A 21,324-nucleotide genomic window follows, 5' to 3' on the forward strand; every position below is an offset into this window, starting at 1 on the left:
TCAGGTGGCGGTCTCCGTCGCTGAGCGCGGCTCTGCACGAGCCACAGGATGAGCGAGGCATTTGCAACAACGCCTCGCGCTCTTTTAGATGCAAAGTGTGTCGCGGGGCGAACACACAAACACATACAACACAGAGCAGTAAAAGGATATATTCGCCGGATAGCGAAGCAGGCAGGGAAAGCTGAAGGCGGCGAAGGCGGCCGGCGTCCTCAGGCTGAGATCCTCGGCGTGCTGGTCGCTTGATTCGACGGCGGCTTCCTCAGAGAGCAGCGATGCGTAGAGCTTCGCTGAAAAGACAGAAATCAGAGAAACAGCCTCCGAGCCCTGTTTATATACGCTAAGCCACACCCCTTTTCGCGGGCTGTGACGCATTAAGCGCGCCAAGCGCGCTCATTGGTCGTGACGTCACGCCAAGGGCTCAGCGGTAGGCTGCTGCAGTTGCCGCAGGGCAGCCAATGGGCACGCTAGTAAGCTTGCCCTAGGTCTGCAGGCTGCCGCACTGCGTTGACAAGATTATAAAAATTAAGGATAATTTTTGGCATCAGTATCTCGAGAAAGAAAGGCTTTCCCGTAGCGTAAGCAACTACGCAATACGAGAGAACCTCTCGTAAGAGAACCTAATAAGAAACACAGACAAACAAGAACACAAAACAAAATCAGAGCATACATTAGGCTACACATTTTACAATGGCCCTCAATTACCCTGGGTAATTAATTAAATTTTTTTAATTTTTTTTAATTGGGTAATTTACCCAAATAAATTTTTAAAAAAAAAAATTAAATTAAATTCTCTCTGCCTTTATCCTTTATGATTTTGCAAAACCTTAGCTGGTTAAAGAAAACCCACTTTAATGTTCTAGACTGGACTTCTATGTAGGCGTAAAGCAACATTACAAGACTATATTTGGAATTTCCCACTTGCAAGAAATAAATCACTTTGAAACAACTATTTGGTGGGTCATGAATTCTGTCCTTGACAGGACACTCTTCTTTGAAACGTTGTCTGAGCATATGCCTTTTAAAATACATTTTAGTCATATATTTAGTCCACACTCCACATATATTCCACCACAGATCAGTAAGTGTTCTAACCCAACTCTATACTGCATTTCTAAGATACCAGTCTTTTAGCAGAGCTTATAAAATGTCAGCCTAACAGTGAATAGGCTTTTAGTTGAGGAAGACCTTTTAAAGTCTGCAGCCCAATGTCAAAGAGGGTTTCTGTAGAACAAAGAGGGAGCGTGCAAGGAAGCCTGAGGCAGATGGTGCAGCCAATCAGACATGCTGTAAACATATGATCTAAAAGGGCTATGGAGACAGTGGGATGACAAAGTTAATGTCTGCTATGCTTGGTGTGGAGGAGTCTGGCAGTAGGCTAGCTAATGAATAGTTTTTGGACACTTGCATGATTATTGCTTTTAGTTTCCATTTATGATATATAGGCCACTAAAAAATGCATAGGCCTACTTTTAAAAGTTCCGTTACTCTATTTTACAATGTCTATTAAAAAAAAAAAACATTTCAGGAATTGTTGTTCATGTGGTCAGAAACCCTGTGTGAATTACAGTGTTTTACAATTACCACTGCCTTGCCATAATCTCTCCAGCCCGTTCTCACAGCTTTTTGGTTAAACAAGGACCATAAACCATAATTAACTTTAGCGTGACGCATAGGAAAGGTCTTTATTTAGTTAATTAAAATGGTGGGCAACTGGGGATGTGGAGCCGAGGAAATGTCCTTGAGAATTCCTGTAACAATGAGCTGCTGCGTATAAGTCATTGACAGATAGCGCGACATAACACACGTGAAATCTAAACGGAAAGTGAGAAAGGCGGTTCTGGGAACGCTATTGTGTCTCTCATTTTCCCCCATGTACTGAAGTCCCGCCCAGGCAGCTCAGCCTATAGCACTTGGAGGACAGAAGAGACTGAGAACCGCAGCCACAAGGACATGCTGTAGTCCCCGCTAGAATCTTCATCTAGACACCTTCAACCCATTTAAAGGTGAGAGAAAACTGGGACCGTTTGTTTCACGTTATCGGTGTTTTGCGACCAAACATTAAAATTGCAAATGTTTATGCTGAATTATTCTATCTTCGTGACGTAACGTGGGACAGTCGTTGAAGCAGTGAAACGCGCTCGGGACAGCGTTTAACTTTTCAAACCCCCTCAGTGAGGAAACGTGGTAGGCTACAATTATTGTTCCAAAGGCGTTGTTTGTTGAAACTACTAAAACAGACACGTGAGACGAAAGAAAACTGAGGACCGTGAGGAAAGTGTCGATGTAGATTCATAGCCTAGAATATCAATAAGAATTTTGCGTCACTGAAATTCACGAATGATTCTTTGTTTAGTTTATATTTATTTTACATTAGGCCTGTTATATTAGCCTACCCATTGTAGTCTTTATACAGGCCTCCATTTAAAATACTCAAAATAACTTCATGTCTCTTGAGATCTCAATCAGATGGGCGGATTTTAAATGAAATTAATATCGCATTGAATGAACGTGCACTGTTTTTGTTTTGTCCCGTGAGAGTAAATTAATGTTGTTTATTTCGGTTTCCGTAATTAGCAGTCGAGGAAATCAGCTCCAGTTATCATTACAAAACATCTTTCTTCCGAGCTCATGCTTTTACTGCTCTCTGAAAGTGAGCTCTTCTTCGTCCTGCTGCTGACTGGATGTGATTCAGTAGTGTAGGCTACTGTTATTTTCCACGACTATATTTGAGAACCACCCCATTTCCTGGCAGGAAGAGCTGCTCCAGGAGATGGTACAGATCTGAGTTTTGTAGGATACTTAAAGCTAGCCTATTAGTTTAAATAAGCAGGTCTGCAGGAACATGCATACTCCCATCCATTTCTGCACTGCTTATTTCTTGTCTACCAGAACACGTTGGATTTTTCCTTTCAGTCTGCCAACATTTTATTATTGTCTGTCTTTCTTGTAGTGTGTGAACACTGGATAGTTTTGCATTTAAGTCATGACATTTTATCCTTTAACATTTATTGAATATTATTGATCCGTTATTTGCTTGTGTGTGAGTGTGTCAAACACATGAGTGTGTGTGGAAAATATCTTGTAACAAATCAGCTATAGTAATCAGGAGTTCCAGATACTTGAACTGCTGCAGCTGTTCACAAATGTCCAAATATTTTGCCCTGCCTGAAGAAGGCTGCCTGTTGAAGCATGTTGCATACAAATGAAGATCTTGTAGCCCTGGGTTTCTTTCTTTTTTTTGGTTACTCATTCTGTGCACAGTACACACGCAGATTGCATCTAAATATGCAAGCTTTTATGTTGTCTTTTTTTCTTGAGAAATATTTATAAAAGTACAAACAGTATGTGGATACTTGTGTTTAACCTGCAGAAGACTGATTGTGTTTACTCTAATGTAAGCACCATTGAATGACTAACATTTTCAGCAAGTACACAACTTCTAGGATTTATGGTCAGCTGAGGTTGGGTTTGTCTAATTCATTTGCTGACTGTTTTTTGATGATTAAGCTACTAGAGTTGTTGTACACTTTCCTGTAATTTTGTGTGTACACGTTTTGCTATAGGCCTACTTGTAAAGGACATTTGTGTGTGTGTGAGAATTCCCTTGACAACTGGCTTGTGAAGACACTATTTAAATAGACTCATAAATCAGTCAAATTGTGTTTAGCTTTAAATGTTAGATTTGAATATCAATATATCAGTATAAGGATTAGAGTTTAGCGACAGACATTTGAAGTAGCGATGCTGGGAGCAGGGAAATCTACTTAGAGCACTTTATTTTATTAATTAAAATATCAATATTTGTCGCTGATATTTTGTCCCACCCTTATACACAATGGTGTATTTTAAGTGTTCATTTTACTTTGGTGCAATCACATTTTGACTCTGGGTCCTTTTACAGACTGTGAAGTGTTTTCTTTGGTTTTGTCTTGAATGTAAATTATATGAGGGATGTTTTAGTTTATCTGACATTTTGATGTGATTTAGGCTGCCTGACTTAAAATGGATTTCAGGTGTGTTACATCAAGTGCAGGACTACAACTGGGTACTTGTCTGCATTTTGTGAAAGGTGCATTGTACTCATTAATGGTGTTTAAAGTCCCCCTGTAGTGAAAATCACTGGTGTTTCTTACGTCACAAACTAGCCTACCTTGTAACCACGTAGTAATCACGTCAATGTGTGATCGACAAGGAGTGGATCTCTGCGCTGGTGTGAGTGAGTGGAGGCGGGGATAATTTGCATATTCATGGAACCGCTTATACTAAATGAGGCAAGGTGTAAAGTTACATTTAAGCTATTTTAAGGCATGTACATTTTTTTTTCAAGGAAAAAACATTTTAATATGTGATCAAAAGTGAGATTTATGGAACAAATGATTGACTTTTAGATGATGAACATGTCTAATACTACTCCCCTTCCTCGTTGCATTTTATGTTTCACTACTGTGTTTGTTGTCATTGCTTTCCATCTGTGCAGGCCTTTTATAGGTACATCAATGTAAACCCTTTTATTTTTTGACTGGCTGACTGCTGCAAAGTGAAGCCAATGCAGCACTAATCTCAATAATTAATAAGATCAGTGGAATATGCATTGTGTACGGCATGATGCAAGAAGTGCATCAAAAGATATTAGATTAAGTCTGCTGGACTGGCTTCGTTAGGAATCAGTATGAGCGTTTTATGCTAGCCTTCATGATGGTGTCTTCAATACTTAAGATGACCTAAATTCTTATCCGGTGTCTTTCAGGATCGATAGAACATTTTTAATTGCGACTTTTGCATTTTTTTTTTGTTTTGCAATAAAACATCAAGGTATTAATATCCTAGTTAGGTACATTTGATCCCGACTAAAGAGATATTTGCTTTGTGCAATTTTATTTTGCTTATTACCTGGAATTTTGCCAAATAAATAAATTCATGGATTTGAATTTAAATTAATTTACTAGTAGAGACCATTGAGGGAAAGGACATTAAGCATAGCTCATAGATGAGCAGCCAGTTATAAGGTGTTGACCTGGGGTGCGTTTCCCGAAAGCATCTTTGGCCAACTATGGTCGCAAGTTCATCGCAATGTCCATTGAACTCTATTGGTAACGACGGAACTTGCGACCATAGTTGGCCAACGATGCTTTCGGGAAACGCACCCCTGGACATAGGGCTGGGTGCCGAGTTTCGATACTTTTTAGGTACCGATCGAAGTGCCTCGATACTATCAAGTATCGAAAAATGACTTGTTGTTCGGTACCAGATTTCGATACCTAAGGGGTTAACTCGTCAACGTCAGTGCTCAAACAAATACATATGAAATGCACAACGACACGTGTGTACATAAAGTCGCTCACGCACATGTGTAGATTTTGCATAACTCTCTAAGCGCGGAACTCTCCGCGTACATACTCAAATGAGACGCGCGCGCGCACGCACAAACTCTCCTCGCGCATACGAGACGCGAGCACACACAAAACTCGCGCACATACTCAATGAGACGCGAGCACACACACACAAACTCTACGCGCACATATTCATGAGACGCGAGCACACACACATAATACCTTAAAGATGTGGAAAACTCGATAAAAAAAGTGTGGGTACATTTCTCCAGGCTCGATGCCAACAGCGCGCGATGCAGTATTTGCGGTAAAATAATTGCTGCAAAGACCGGTACCGCGACAGATATGATGAAGACAGTGCGCGGCCACGGAGTAAACATAATAGCAGACAGTTGCTTCGCCTTCGACTGGTAAATGAAGAGGTACCTTGTTGATCACTCTGACAGTGTTTATATTGCAATAATGACCTACTGAGTGTACACATCCGTTCAAAAATGTGTTGGTTAGTCAGAATAGTTTTTTTCAGTAAGGATGCACTGAAGTTATCAAAAGTGACATTAAAACGTGTAATGTTACAAAATAATTCGTTTTTAAATAAATGCTGTTCTTTTGACATTTTTATTCATCAAAGAATCATGAAAAAAATCTATCATAGTTTCCAAAATATTAAGCAGCAAACTGTTTTCATATTTCTGAGGGATCATGTGACACTGAAGTAATGATTTTGAAAATTCAGCTTTGACATCACAGGAATAAATTACATTTTGAAATATATTCAAATAAGATTTAAAATTGTAATACTATTTCACAATATTACAAGTTTTACTGTATTTTCTATTTAAAAAAAATCAGCTTTGGAGAGCATGATCTCTTTATAAAACATTTTTTGTTCCTTTGTGCACTGGCTAAGGAGCATGAGTCAAACTGAAAAAATAAAACCAACATTTTCTGAGGTAATGTGTTAAATCTTGTTAAAATGGATTTCATAAAATTGGTAGCCTATCGAAAAAAGTATTGTTAGGAACCGGTATTGAAACTGAGGTATCGAAAATGGCACCGGATCGAAAGATTTTGAACGATACCCAGCCCTACCTGGACAAGTCTTTTTTTTAGAAATATTTGATTGCTGAATGTAGCAAGTGAATCAAGAATCAACCATAGAGCCAGACGACACATACCAGCAAGGCCGTAACCACCATAGACATTGAGGGGGACAAGTCCCCCCGCTCCCCACCATAAATTAGACGTGGCTAAATTGTCCCCCTCAATTTGATATTCTTGATGCTGCTCTGCTGCACTCTATTACGCACCACTCTGTTTGTTGTTAGGGTGACAAAATGTTTTAAGTTACTTTTTTTTAGGCTGGTCTGCCTCAGCGGTCTAAAATTATTGAGATGGCCAATCAGATCAAAGAAGGCGGGCCTTACTGTTCACAGAAGACGAGTGTGAAATCCAACGCGACGCTTTAGCAGTGAAAGGGTGTGAGGCAAGAAATGTTTTGCCCCACAATGTTCAAGACATGGTTACGGCCTTACATATTAGTGATGGTTGGATCGTGGTGGGATTATCACAAAGTGAAATTATTATTGAAATACAAATGGGCTGCTCCTGTGTAAACATGTTTATTGTTGGTCTGAGAATTATTTGGCTACTGCAAAAATTTTGTAGAACAATACATTTTTTTTTTTTACAGTGGCTTTTATTCTAGTGCATATATTTTATCAGGCCATGCATTCCCTGGGAATTAAACCCATGTCTTTTCCGTCTTGCTTTACCAGTTGAGCTACAATAACTATATTTTTTTTCTTTTTGTACAGAATATGAGAATAATATTAACTAATTTAAAAATGCTTTCAATCTGCTTGATACTGTAATTCTGGTAGGCTGTCATTCCAGAGCTTATTTTTTTTAAACATCCATCAATTTATATTTAGACTAGTGCAGTCTTGTCAAAAGTCAAAAGCTATTTGTGTGCATGCTTTGTGAAGCGTGTCAAAGGTTTTTATTTACAATGTGTTTTTTGAAGCGTTTCACATTGTAGCCAATCACAGACATGAATGTTGAGCTCAATAACACAGTGGCAAATCAGAGGGTTTGTTCAAAGTTTTCACAAGAAGTGATTGACAATTTAGAACAGGGGTGTCAAACTCAGTTCCTGGAGGGCCACAACCCTGCAGAGTTTAGCTCCAACCCTAATTAAACACACCTGATCAGCTAATCAAGGTCTTCAGGATTACTAGAAACTTCCAGGCAGGTGTTTTTGGAGCTGGTTGGAGCTAAACTCTGCAGGACAGTGGCCCTCCAGGAACTGAGTTTGACACCCCTGATTTAGAATATGAATAAAAGCTTTATTTTTCTTACTCCTGACAAAACACTGCAAAGTTGTCGCTTCGTAGTGAAAACCGTATTTACATGCAAGACTGAAACAAAATTGATAACCTGCATTAAAGGATTAGTTCACTTCAAAATGAAAGGTTTGAAAAAACTCGAGGGTGAGTAAATGATGATAGTTTTCATTTTTAAGTGATCCTAATCCTTTAAGTCCTGGAATGTAAATGCTGACTAATGAATAATGTGTTTATTTGTTCTTCATTTATTAAGTTTTTACTTAACTTTTATAGAATTGTTTACTAAATTGTATAAATATTGTAATTGAAGTCAAAACATTTTTCCATCTAGTTATTTATTAGGCTAATTGATGACACTAATAATAGTTATAACTCATTTAATTTAATATATATTTTTAAATAATTAAAAATTAAATAATTATAATAGTTTTTGCTATAGTACTGACATTTTTATGAGAACCACTGATATTTTGGTATTGTGACAACTCTAGCTAGCATATCAGCTGTCTTTAGTGAGGATGTATTGTGCTGTAATTTGATCAATTCCGGCTAGTCATTGAAGTCATTAAGCAAAAACCTCACAATAAACCCTACAGTATAATATGTTATTCAAAATATTCATAGCTCATAATTCATAATTATTTTTTGTGCCTTTACAGGAGCATGATTCCAGTGACTGAATTCCGGCAGTTCACGGAACAGCAGCCGGCTTTCCGGGTTTTGAAGCCATGGTGGGATGTGTTCACAGACTACCTTTCTGTGGTCATGCTCATGATAGGTGTGTTTGGATGCACTCTGCAGGTAAATATTACTGTTCTTCTCTTTAAACCAAATTTAAACCCTCTTTAAACTACTATTTTTATTTTTATTATTGTTATAGCTGAAAAATGAGTCTTAAAGTCGAAATGAAGCATTCAGTCAAGATCATTATAGTCAGGTCCGAATCTTCAAGATTGTGTAACCCTGTAGGCATTTTTGAGGAAAAGTTGTTATACCACATTTTTAGAAAGTTCAATGTCTCCTGAATAAGGATCCATCGTATAACATTGAAATAAGGGTCCCATTTTCTTGTAATTGTCATTGAAACAATAGGTGCATTATTCAAAGCCAAAACACTACAGGTGGATAGGGTAAAAATTTTAAGTTATAGATATCACCATAAAACCTTTCCAGTTTTTCACTTACATAGAGACAGACATTTTTTGTATTACAAGTTTTCTGAAATGTCATGTTTACATATGCAAATGAGGCATACCAGTATATATATATATATATATATATAATTCGAGGGGCAGGCATACCAGTGCGCGGTTCCCCCTTTCGGGCTAGCCCTGTCTCTTCGCGTCTTCACAAAGGTTGTCGAGGCAGCCCTTGTTCCTCTCGACGACTGGCTGATCCTAGCTCACTCTCGAGACAAGGTTTGCGAACACAGGGACCTAGTGCTGCGGCACCTAGCTTGTCTGGGCCTTCGAGTCAACTGGGAGAAGAGCAAACTCTGCTCCGTGCAGAGGATCTCTTTTCTCGGTATGGAAATCGACTCGGTCGCCATGTGCGTGCGCGCGCAGTCACTGCTAATTTGCCTTCGTCAGTTCGAGGGCAAGAGTGCGTTTCCACTGAAACTATTTCAGAGGCTCCTGGGGCATATGGCATCCGCAGCCGCAGTAACGTCGCTCGTCTTGCTTCATATGAGACCGCTTCAGCTTTGGCTTCGCGATCAAGTCCCGAGGTGGGCATGGCAACAAGGCACGCTCCGAGTCCCAGTGACTGCCTTCAGACCTTCACCCCGTGGACGAACCTCAGTTTTCTATGGGCTGGAGTGCCCATAGAACGAGTTTCCTGGCATGTTGTTGTATCAACAGATGCCTCCATAATGGGCTAGGGCGCCATGTGCAATGGACATGCTGCCGCAGGCTCCTGGACAAGACCCCAGCGCCTTTGGCATGTCAATTGCCTCGAGTTGCTGGCTGTACGTCTCACCCTGCACTGCTTCTGTGCGTTGCTCAGGGGTCAGCACGTATTAGTCCGATCAGACAATACCGCCACAGTAGCGTACATCAACCGACAAGGTGGTCTGCGCTCCCGCCGTATGTCGCAACTCGCCTGCCACCTCCTCATATTGAGTCAGAAGCATCTGAGGTCGCTTCGAGCCATTTATATCCCGGGAGACCTGAACCGTGCAGCTGATATGTCTCGGTTTCGGCCTCTCGCTGGAGAATGGGGACTCCATCCCCAGTCGGTTCATCTGATTTGGGATCAGTTCGGGGACGCACAGGTAGATCTGTTTGCCTCCCACGACTCTTGCCACTGTGACCTGTTTTATTCCCTGACCGAGGGCACGCTCGGCACGGATGCACTGGCGCACAGCTGGCCGCGGGGCCTCTGCAAGTATGCGTTTTCCCCCAGTGAGCCTTCTTACGTAGACTTTGCGCAAGATCAGGGAGGACGAGGAGCAGGTAATTTTGGTTGCCCCGTATTGGCTCAACCACACCTGGTTCCAAGAACTAGTACTCTTCGCGACAGCACCTCCCTGGCCAATTCCTCTGAGAAAGAACCTGCTTTCTCAGGGACGGGGCACCCTATGGCACCCTCGTCCCGATCTTTGAAACCTCCATGTGTGGTTCCTGGATGGGACGAGGCAGGTTTGAGTACCCTACCACCAGCGGTGGTGGCTACCATCACTTCCGCTAGACTAGAGCATCGTCCACGAGACATGCCTATGCGTTGAAGTGGAACCTCTTTGTCAACTGGTGTTCTTCTAAACTTAAAGAACCCACGAAAGGCCCGATCAGTGTCGTGCTTTCCTTCTTGCAAGAAGGGTTGGAGCGAAGGTTGTCTCCCTCCACCCTGAAAGTGTATGGTGCCGCCATTGCCACACATCATGATGCAGTTGATGGTAAGTGCATTGGAAAGCACGACCTGATCATCAGTTTCCTGAGAGGAGCGAGGAGACTGAATCCTCCTCGCCCTCCTCTCGTTCCCTCTTTGGACCTCTCTGTGGTTTTAACTGCCCTGCAGAGTGCTCCCTTTGAGCCTCTGCAATCAGTGGAGCTTAAGTTCCTGTCAATGAAAACAGTGCTCCTGGTTGCATTGGCCTCCATCAAGAGGGTAGGGGACCTGCAGGCATTTTCGGGTGACGAAGCGTGCCTGGAATTTGGACCGGCTAACTCTTACGTGATCCTGAGACCCCTGCCTGGATATGTGCCCAAGGTTCCCACCACACCCTTTCGAGACCAGGTGGTGAACCTGCAAGCGCTGCCCTTGGAGGACGCAGACCCAGCCTTGGCACAGCTCTGTCCAGTACGCACCCTCCATACTTACATAGACAGGATGCATTGTTTCAGGACTTCAGACCAGCTCTTTGTCTGTCATGGTGGGAAGCTGAAGGGAAAGGCTCTCTCCAAGCAAAGGTTGTCTCACTGGATAGTGGACACCATTGCTTTGGCTTACCAGCAGCAAGGTCGACCATGCCCCCTTGATGTGACGGCCTGCTCCACCCGGAGTGTGGCATCCTCTTGGGCTCTAGCGCATGGCGCCTCGCCAACAGACATATGTAGATCTGCAGGCTGGGCGACACCTAACACGGCCTCTGGGCAACCCCCACGTGTGTAGTCCACTGTAAGCCTCTCTGAGCATGTGTCTTTCCCTCGGCAAGCTACCTTGCCACCCCTGGGTTTGAAATATTCCACCTGCAGCTGGACACCCCAGTGATTCTCAATATGCAGCCCCCTGGGGTCATGTGTATTCCAAGTCCCCCCCTTCGGGCTGGGCATAATTGCATATTTCCACTGATATATGCTTCCCAGTGTACCTTGGCATAATTCCAGCAGCCATTAAAAACTATCCCTTTCATGTTAATGTTGTTTTTTCATTGTTTACATGTTTAAATATTCTGAGAATGCATAGTTTTAGTTCTAATGTTTAATGTTTAAACTGCAACAAATGCATTAAAACTTTTTTTTTTTGGCAGCCATTTTGTTTTTATTGTTTATGCCAAAACAGTGATGTTTACAACTTGTTATACGGCAGAAATGGATTCAGCACCTAAAAATCATATAGAAACAACACTTGAAGTACTTTTCCTCAAAAATGCCTACTGCATCTTATCCAGGGCTATTTATCTATTTTGGGACCTGACTAATGGATTTAAACTAAAATCAAATTATATTACTATGTAACCATTTAAAAGAAATGAATATGTTTTGTTATAGCTTTTGTAGCAAGAGCAGTGCTATCTTACAGTACTACACTTGCTGTGATGTCACAGGGTTTGTTGTCTTGCTCATCAGAAACAATGGTAGAGAGACAGTTAAAGAAGACAGTGGAGGACAGATAGTGAAGGATAAAGATAGACCGTGAAAGATGGAAACTGGACCACTATTGCATTAGTCCTGGATGTAAAAATTAGTACAAAAGAGTACATATTCATAAACTGCCGCTGAAAGAGAGAATAGTTGCTTCGTTTCCTGATACACATTCAGACACAAAGTCCCACCGCCACAAGATTTCAATAGTTACACTTGGAAATACATCATGTTGCCGAAAGACTGTCAGAAATGAAAATGAACCACAACCATAATAAACACCCATCTGACAGCAAAATAAATATTTCTTACCGCAACTCCACGTTTATCAATCAGGACTCCATACTTTGGATAGTCTCCAAAGGTTATCCCTAATCCCGTCATCTCCCTTGCCATTATCTTTTTTTTAATCATTTTGCATTCCATGCAATAGTTTTTAACCAACCTTTTCTTCACTACTGGAGTCTGAATTTTTTTTTTTTTTTTATCAGCCCAGAATTGCCTTGCAAATAGTACTGGAGCCCTCTATTGGTCATCTTCTTGGTGACAGATATTATGACTTTATCTAGTAATGATTACAGCAACTAAGCAGAAAAATCAAAGACCAGAATCAAAACTATAATAATCTTCATTAATCCAACAGAGCCTACCTACACCATGTCACAGGTTGTAGTACTGCAAGATGGCGGTTACCTTGCTACAAAAGCTATAACAAATATGGTTACATTTAATGTGTTTGTTAAATATAATTTGATTAGAGTGGAAATCTATTTATTAAATAATATTAACTTGACAGACTGCTTCATTTCCACTTTAAGCAGTACCAAAACATACAGGCCTGGTTTTACAGACAGGGCTTATATTAAGCCCGGGTTAAGCCTTAGTTCAATTAGGAAATTTAAGTAGTTTTTATAAACATAGCTTAGAGAAAAAAAAAAGCACTACTGATGTGCATCTTGAGACAAACCAATGGCACTGACATAATTCTAAGATATGCCAGTGCGAGTTTCTTTCTGTTAACACGGCTCAAACATGCATTTTAGTCTGGCACTAGGTTTAAGCCTTGTCTGTGACACCAGGGGGACTGTCTTCCTTGATCAACGGCAATGGAATAATAAATGACTTCACACCATAGATGTATTTCCTCTGTGCATGAACAGCCCACTGTTGGGCAGTGCATACTACATAAAGAAGTGGGAGTTTGCTAACGGAAAATTGCTAAATTCCAGTCACCCCACACGAAAAGATTACCCCTTCTTCCCCTCATGGTGGCCCCTCTATAAACACAAAATGACTCCTGTAGTCTAGCTGCTCGGCCTCGTAAACTAGTGGGTGGAGCTTCAAGCAGCAAGTTTGCCCTTCAGTTACAATTCCTCTAGATGATCCGGAATTATTTTTAGTTTCAACAAACAACATTAACAGGAACCCATTGTTAGGACAGGGATATCCCCCACTGTCCCTGGAGGTGTGCATCAAAGAATGGCACAGCTGTATGATGAATTGCAATTTGTAAATTGCAACTGTATGTTCATGATGATCTCAGTGAGGCAGTAAATTTTTTCCTAATTAATTATTTTACTAATGCCACTGCATAATCCCATGGTTTGCTAAATGACCATGTGTGACTGGGGGCACTTTGAGTGGCCTGTAGTGCATAATGGACATTTTATTAGCCACTTGGGGCTGCTGCGCCTCACATCCATTTTAATGCAGAGAAGCCATGTTCAGAGCTGCTGATGCTTCATTAGCAGACTTTACTTTGCTGTCTGCCTTTTGTGCTTGTACTACACTATAGTGCTGTATAGAGCTCTCACAATTCTCTTTCCCTCTCTTTTTAGCTGATTTTTCTTATTTCTCGTTGCCTTTGCAGGCAGAAACCACACGGCAATTACCAGACAAACTAAACTGTTTTGCAGGAAAAGGGGGGAAGGGCACACATCTTGAAATGAATACAGAATGCTTTTGTTTACTGCTTTTCACTTCTAGTGAACATACTTTCTTTTATTTTTTTCTGCCTAGTGTGTCCTTTAAAAATATTTTATGCAAAACTGAGTAGTTGTTGAGCACCTTTTTCTTCCAACTCAAAGGTATTTCACCTCCCTCGAGAATTCAAGTGGCCAGTGCAATGATTTCTCATTTCCTGTCTGAGTCACAACACTTATGTCAGAGCACCAAAATGGTTATCTTAAAAGATATTCTCCTCATCAGATACTGTTACACTGTTTCCGGCAATCTAAAGGTGGTGTGGGATTGGAAGTTCAAACCATAAAATGAGCCTCATCTACCGTTTTTACACACTGGAGGTTTATCTCTCTGATGTGTTTGAGGTTTATTAGCTTTCATCTTTATTTTTTATATTTAGAATGACTGTACATGGATGAATGCTACTTTTATGTGAAGCAAGCTCTTAATCTGTGTGTAAATTCTCAAAGGTATAGCTTTTCAGGATTACCCAAAGTATGGTCCATAAACAGGGTTTACTGACTCTGGTGGGGAGCAACTTGACTGGCCTGCACAAAAACCTGACCTGAACACCTCTCCAAGCTGTAGCAAAGTAAAAAAAAAAACACACAGTTCACCAGAATGCTATTGTGTGACATAGCATTAAGATTTGTCCACACAGAAAATACTGGAATAACAAAACCTATTAATTATAAGTGGGTATGCAATAGGGGTGTAACGGTACACAATAATGACGGTTCGAAGTCACGGTTCAGTATGTCAGTGGTACAGCAGGGGGAAAACAAACCCTGTTTTTTTGTAATTAAACCATGTTTACTGGACAAACTATGTCTGTCTTTAAATAAAAAAGTCCTTAAATATTGGGAGGGGGCGTGGGAGATCAGTAGAAAAAAACAAAACAGAAAACGGATGTCCCAGTAGTGTTCAAGTGCGTGAATAGCGGTTGTCGTTCTGCCATTATAAAGAGGCAACAAACAACAATTCCACTGAATCGTTCTTATTCAGACTTGTCACTGTCTAAACAAGCCTGGCATAGAAGTTCCCCACCATAGAAGCATATGGGGAGGGGGGGATTTAAACCTTAAAAAAATAAAAAAAGGTTTAAATAAGGGTGTGACCAAATAATTTTAAGAGCCACTGCTGTACGGCAAGCCATGCAGGTTTATGACTTAGTTTGAAGTGCTTTATATAAGGCATGTCTCATGTTTAAGACAACTTGTATTGTACACTTATCCGGCTGCAGATCACTCTTTGTCTTTAGTTATTTTTTAGATGTGTTCGCAATATCAAAGTATATAAATATTAACGATATTGTTCCATCCTGGGGGGACACATGGAGTTTGAAATGAAGTTCCACATACAGCGATTAAAACAACACTATTTATTCGGTACACATGCATACCGAACCAAAAGACCTGTTCTGAAAATGTTCAGTACAAATATGTATACCATTACACTCCTAGTATCGACATAAATTCTGATGTCTGATGGCATTCATTATATATGAGCTAATGCTCTCGTATGATTCGGCATATCTCCTGGCGGCATTTTATAACACTATGTAGCATGGGTGTCGGAACCATTGTATATTTTAAGACCCACCCACTTTTAAGACCAATGATATTGGACCCACTCAAATTTACCGTCTCTAATTCAGTGCATATGTCTGTTCACTTTTCAGAGCGCCTTCAGTCAAATCCATTCCACTTGAGGAATGCCCTAATAAATTAAACTCCATTCCGCGTTTTAGCTATAGCATTGATTTCCACGCTGCTGCTCAAATCCATTCCACTTGGCTCATTCAAAGTCCCACCAAACCCTTACTTTTCAGGCTAGACGAGCCAATGAGCATGTGCTGTCCTAAGTGCGAGTCTCAGGTTCCTATGGGAACCGGAGCTTCTAACAGATCAATGGAGTAACAATGACTTTACCAATAAGCGATTGGCCCTTTTACTTACAAGGCGGGACAGTTTCTCCCATTTTTAATTAATAGTGAACTGTCTTTCTAGTCTTTGATATCTAGCTCAGGTGGGTCTGGCTGTGTGCTCACATACTATCACTAAACAAGCTTGTATTTTAAGTGAATGTTCGTTAAAAATAATTTGTCAGTTTGCAGGCCAGTCTAGTACCTGAACTCTTTTACTATGAAGCCACACTGTTGTAACGTGCAGAATGAATCTTGGCATTGTCTTGCTGAAATAAGTCTCTTAAAGAAAAATTGAGTATCAGATTGTACTAGACTTAAATCATTTAAATATACATACAATAATATACAATATCATATATCGTAGAACATTTATATGATGTATTTGAGTTGATGATACTCTTGCCAAGCTCTGATTTCTGAGAGATGCACACATAGATGGATTTGTGCTCGTTTCATTTTTACTCTCACTCACTCATTCACTTTACTCATTATTGCATAGAGATTTTAGATAAGGTATTTGGCTTCGGGAACACCTCTAGTCTACTCCAGTAAAAAAATTCTGGATGATGACCCACCCACATTTTTTTCATGCTATGTAGTATTGCTCCAGAATGGCAATGTTGCATTCTCTTCTTTAGTCAGATTTCAGAAATGTGCTATAAAAATGCTAACCATTTGGATATAATATCAGCAATAGTCTAAGTATGTCTTAATTTCATTGTGTTGATTCTGATAGCTACACTCTTTTATCCTTTTAGGTGATGCAAGACAAAATCATATGCCTTCCTCAAAGGACATTCTCTCCAAACCAGACCGAGCTGATGTGCCCACCACCTTCCACAAATCATGTAGTGTTAGTGCCTGTCCATGAGTTGAAAGGACTGAAGACCAACTTGGATATTCAGCAGTATAACTACATAAACCAGATGTGCTACGAAAAGGCACTGCATTGGTATGCCAAGTACTTCCCTTACCTGGTTCTCATACATACCTTAATTTTCATGGTGTGCAGCAATTTCTGGTTCAAGTTTCCTGGCTCCAGCTCTAAAATTGAGCACTTCATATCCATCCTGGGAAAGTGTTTCGACTCTCCATGGACTACCAGAGCACTGTCAGAAGTGTCTGGGGAGAATCCTGAAGAGAAGGACAACAAGAAGAGCAGTGCCAGTAGGTCAAACCTTGATACTCCGATTGGAGAGGGCAACCTGGAGAAGACTTCGTCTTTAAGATCAATACCTGAAAAGATTGTCGTTGACAAGCCAGCAGCAAGTGTCCTTGACAAGAAGGAAGGAGAACAAGCCAAAGCCTTGTTTGAGAAGGTCAAAAAATTCCGCCTGCATGTGGAGGAGGGTGATATATTATATATGATGTATGTCCGTCAGACTGTTGTAAAAGTGCTCAAGTTTATCCTTATAATTGCATACAACAGTGCTCTGGTGTCAAAGGTTAGGTTCAATGTTACCTGCACTGAGAACATGCAGGACATGACAGGTTACCGGTACTTCTGTTGCAATCATACCATGGCCCACTTGTTCTCAAAGCTCTCCTACTGTTATTTGTGTTTTGTTGGTGTTTATGGACTCACATGCCTTTATACATCTTACTGGCTGTTCTATATTTCTCTCAAGGAGTATTCCTTTGAATATGTTAGGCAAGAGACTGGAATTGATGACATCCCAGATGTAAAGAACGATTTTGCTTTCATGTTGCACATGATTGATCAGTATGATCCCCTATATTCCAAGAGATTTGCAGTATTTCTGTCAGAGGTGAGCGAAAACAAGCTGAAACAGCTCAACCTTAACCACGAGTGGACAGCTGACAAGCTTCGACAGAAGCTGCAAACCAACAGCAATAACAGGCTAGAACTTCAACTCTTTATGCTGTCTGGACTCCCAGATACCATCTTTGAAGTGACAGAGCTGCAGTCTTTGAAGCTTGAGATCATTAATAATGTTACCATACCAGCAGCCATTGCCCAACTAGAGGATCTACAGGAGCTTTCGCTTTACCAGTGCTCGCTCAAGATCCACAGTGCAGCAACCTCATTCCTCAAGGAGAACTTGAAGGTGCTGCGAGTGAAGTTTGATGATGGCCGTGAACTTCCACAGTGGTTGTATGTGTTGCGGAATTTGGAAGAGCTCCATCTGATTGGCTCTTTAAGTTCTGATGCATCAAAGAACGTAACCTTGGACTCTTTACGAGAGCTCAAAGCGCTGAAGACCCTGACACTCAAGAGCAACTTCACCAAGATCCCTCAGTCCATCGTGGATGTGGCCAGCCATCTACAACGCCTCTCTATTTGCAATGATGGCACCAAGCTGGTCATGCTTAACAACCTGAAAAAGATGGTGAATCTAATAGAACTTGAGTTGGTGCACTGCGACCTCGAACGCATACCACATGCCATTTTCAGCCTGTCTAATCTACAAATGTTGGATCTGAAGGAGAACAATCTACGCTCCATTGAAGAGATCCTCAGCTTCCAGCACCTCCGTAAACTGACCAGTCTGAAGCTTTGGCACAATGGCATCACTTTTATACCTGAACACATCAAAAAACTCGGGAGCTTGGAGCGCCTCTACTTAAGCCATAACAAGATTGAGATCCTACCTTCACACTTGTTCCTCTGCAACAAACTGCGCTACCTCGATCTTTCCTACAACGACATCCGTTTTATCCCACCGGAGATAGGCGTTCTCCAGAGCCTTCAATACTTCTCTGTTAGTTGCAACAAAATCGAAAATATTCCTGATGAGCTCTTCTTCTGTAAGAAGCTCAAGACACTGAAGCTTGGCAGAAACACGCTGTCTGTCCTTTCACCAAAGATTTCTTTCCTAAGTGTACTGACTCACTTGGAGTTAAAGGGTAATCACTTTGAGAGCTTACCAGCTGAACTTGGCTCTTGTCGCGCCTTAAAGAGCAGTGGACTTGTTGTAGAAGACGTTCTGTTTGAGACGCTGCCTTCAGACATCAAGGAGCAAATGCAAGCAGAGTGATTGCTTAGCTTTAATGCCAAATGTTGTAATCTGACTCCTTAGGAGACAAGACTCCAAGTGTTACGTCCTGTAGTATGTATTGCGATCTATATGGGTGAGTACCTGCAATTTCATGTTTAAAGCTGGACTTGAGCTTAATGGTATTTTAATGCAAAAAAAGAAAATCTAAATATCTAGGGATGAACACCTTTTAATGCCTTATATTGTATTTTATGAAAATGTAAAACACATTTAAAAACTCTTTTATCTTAATTTTCTAAGATAATGTAAATCTGTAAGTCATAAAAGACAACTTACGACAGGGATTCATTTACAGACAGTGGCATGCAATTCCATTGTATGCTTTCACTGCTTATGACTGACATTTGCTTTCACAATCCATTAAGCTTTTACAGGTCAAGTACTGTACCACATGTTTTGCACTGGAAATGGCGATGTTAGAATTTGCACTGGAAACTTTACCATTCCTTTCATTTTTCTTTTTAATGTGTATATAGGACTTTGCAATGATTTGAAGTAGCCTATATATAATAGGAACATATACAGTTCATGTAATCATTCATACTAGTAGTGTTTTTTTCTCTGCATATTTACTCAAATAATTATAAAGCTTTTGGAGAGCAGGATCCTTGTGCATTTGTTTCTCAGGTAGACTTAACACGTTTTTCCTTGCATCACTGTTTTAAGGTTAAAGTTTTACAGCTGTTGGTAGTGGATCCTGGGCAGATAAAGATAACCGCATTTCAGTATACATCTTATAAACTAGTGGTACCAGCTTCAACGGTCATATAGTTTTTTTTAAATGGTTATGTATCCTGCTGTGGTTTGCCTAGTTTAAACAATTACTCTGATTTGATTTCTCCAGTGCAAGACAGAATCCAGATGCAGAAGGGATTTCTCTTACCTTATCTTGGCCTTTCTTACAAACATTTTTCTCAGAAATCAACAATGTACTCTAATAGACATTTTAATCATCATATTAGTCAACAGTATTTGTCCATCTTGTATTGTACGGTGTAATTGTAAATTTCATGCAAACTTAAGGAAAACATTTGTCAGAAACAAAGCTTTAAGATTATATGCAAATGCATTTTAAGAAATGTATTATTTTATAATGTCCTTTATGCAAAAATAAATAAATAGTCAAAGATCTCTCAAGGTGCACCAAGATAAATCAGGTAGACTTTAGCTTCCTTAGTATTTTCTCTCAGATACTTGGAGGAGATAGATTATGAGTGTCTTTAGGTCATGTACATGGCAATTACATTGTATTTGATCTGATATTGCCTTGAGTGAGGTGACTCGTCTGATGTACTGAGATCAGCATGTGGCCTTTTTCTACAGACTGCCAGTTACATTGCCATCATAAAGAGGTATTGAATCAGTGTTTCACGTGTATTACCAGTGTCTTGGATTTCATACATCTTTAGGCGCTTTAAGAAGTTAAGACTGAATACTTGAGTTACATGGCCTTTTTGTGTGGTTTTCATGTTGTATTTCAGTAATATTATCTACATGAATAGCTTTGGATCATGCATAGTAATTTGTTGTTGTTTTGTAATGTTTTTTTGTTTGTTTTTTAACAGTATACCTGTCTATGGTTAGGAAGGTCAGTTGCTGTTCTGGTCTTGTGTCTGCATGTTAAAGGTTATAGTGATGTTGATGCCAAAGTGCAAATCTGTGCATAAAATGAAGGATGTTGTTTCTTGCCATTAGATATAAGTGCTGACATAATGTAGTGCTGACCATATGCCTTATTTTCCTGTTTTGTATAATTTGCATTCTACCAAAGTGTTTTTAATTTGTAAAACGGCATAAATAAAATGCATGTTTTTTTGTCCCTTGCGTTGAGTTCAGTTAATGTTTTGTAATTCTCAAGGGAGAGTTGTCACCCAGGTGGCAGTATTGTGCAGTAAATGCAACACACAGAGTCTGTGCTATTTTTTAAGGATAATTTGCTGACCTCAAATGCATGCATACACCGGATAGTCTGAAACGTTGCCGGCATTAAAAAAATGCAATTGCAAACAAGATGGCAATTTCAGAATTTATATTTTTGGAGAGAGGGCAGTATGATGACGACATTATTCGAATAAGTTTGGGTCTTATGTTTAAACACTGAAAATTAATTGTCAAATGGACAAAAAAATCACATGCTAGTACATAATTTAAATAATCCCATGAACAGTGTAACATTATGCCCTTAGAATAATTTGTATGTGGGTGTTGTCTCCTGTCATATCTCATGTTTCAGTCACATGATCAGCGGTGATGGATATGGCTATTGATAGCTGAATCATGGCCTGGGAGAGGGAACATACTATAGCTACAGGCCTACAGCCACTTTCAAAGGCATTACCTCTGCTTTGCATGTGGCTATTTGATACAAATTATCATACATTTTAAGGTAAAAACAAACTCTTCTATTTTCTCTACAATATGTTCTCCAAATTAGGC

At 40.2% G+C, this 21,324-nt stretch overlaps 2 protein-coding genes across 5 annotated transcripts in view; one reads left to right on the forward strand and one right to left on the reverse strand.

Moving 5' to 3' along the window:
- The window catches only part of LOC308699776 (kynurenine--oxoglutarate transaminase 3), a 39,198-nt gene extending 20,364 nt beyond the window's left edge, over positions 1-18,834 (reverse strand). Inside the window, exon 1 of one of the 3 annotated variants that reach the window (XM_081380754.1) lies at positions 18,758-18,834. The gene's annotated coding sequence lies outside the window, so the exon portion shown is untranslated. Of the gene's footprint in view, positions 1-16,859; positions 16,985-18,481; positions 18,544-18,757 lie in introns of those variants that run through there. The other 2 variants (XM_081380764.1, XM_081380767.1) reach the window with 2 other exon arrangements.
- On the forward strand, positions 1,599-20,712 carry lrrc8c (leucine rich repeat containing 8 VRAC subunit C). 2 transcript variants are annotated; one of them, XR_014031215.1, is made up of 4 exons: positions 1,599-2,003; positions 8,338-8,479; positions 16,627-18,961; positions 19,733-20,712. XR_014031215.1 is itself a non-coding variant. In XM_081380749.1 (3 exons), the coding sequence occupies exons 2-3, from the start codon at positions 8,342-8,344 to the stop codon at positions 18,865-18,867; spliced, it is 2,379 nt and encodes a 792-aa protein (XP_081236875.1). In that variant the 5' UTR covers positions 1,599-2,003; positions 8,338-8,341; the 3' UTR covers positions 18,868-20,712. The 2 variants fall into 2 exon arrangements, 1 of the variants encoding a protein (XP_081236875.1); XM_081380749.1 differs by having other exon boundaries at positions 16,627-20,712.
- The last annotated feature ends 612 nt before the right edge of the window (positions 20,713-21,324 follow it).

This window comes from Scardinius erythrophthalmus (genome assembly GCF_964197995.2).
Source record: "Scardinius erythrophthalmus genome assembly, chromosome: 12".
Lineage (NCBI taxonomy): Eukaryota > Metazoa > Chordata > Actinopteri > Cypriniformes > Leuciscidae > Scardinius > Scardinius erythrophthalmus.

Bases quoted from the DNA above. Each gene is read 5' to 3' on its own strand.
- lrrc8c (XM_081380749.1), top strand. From the start codon at position 8,342: ATGATTCCAGTGACTGAATTCCGGCAGTTCACGGAACAGCAGCCGGCT. The intron at 8,480-16,626 runs GTAAATATTACT...TTATCCTTTTAG, and splicing joins TGTTTGGATGCACTCTGCAG to GTGATGCAAGACAAAATCAT.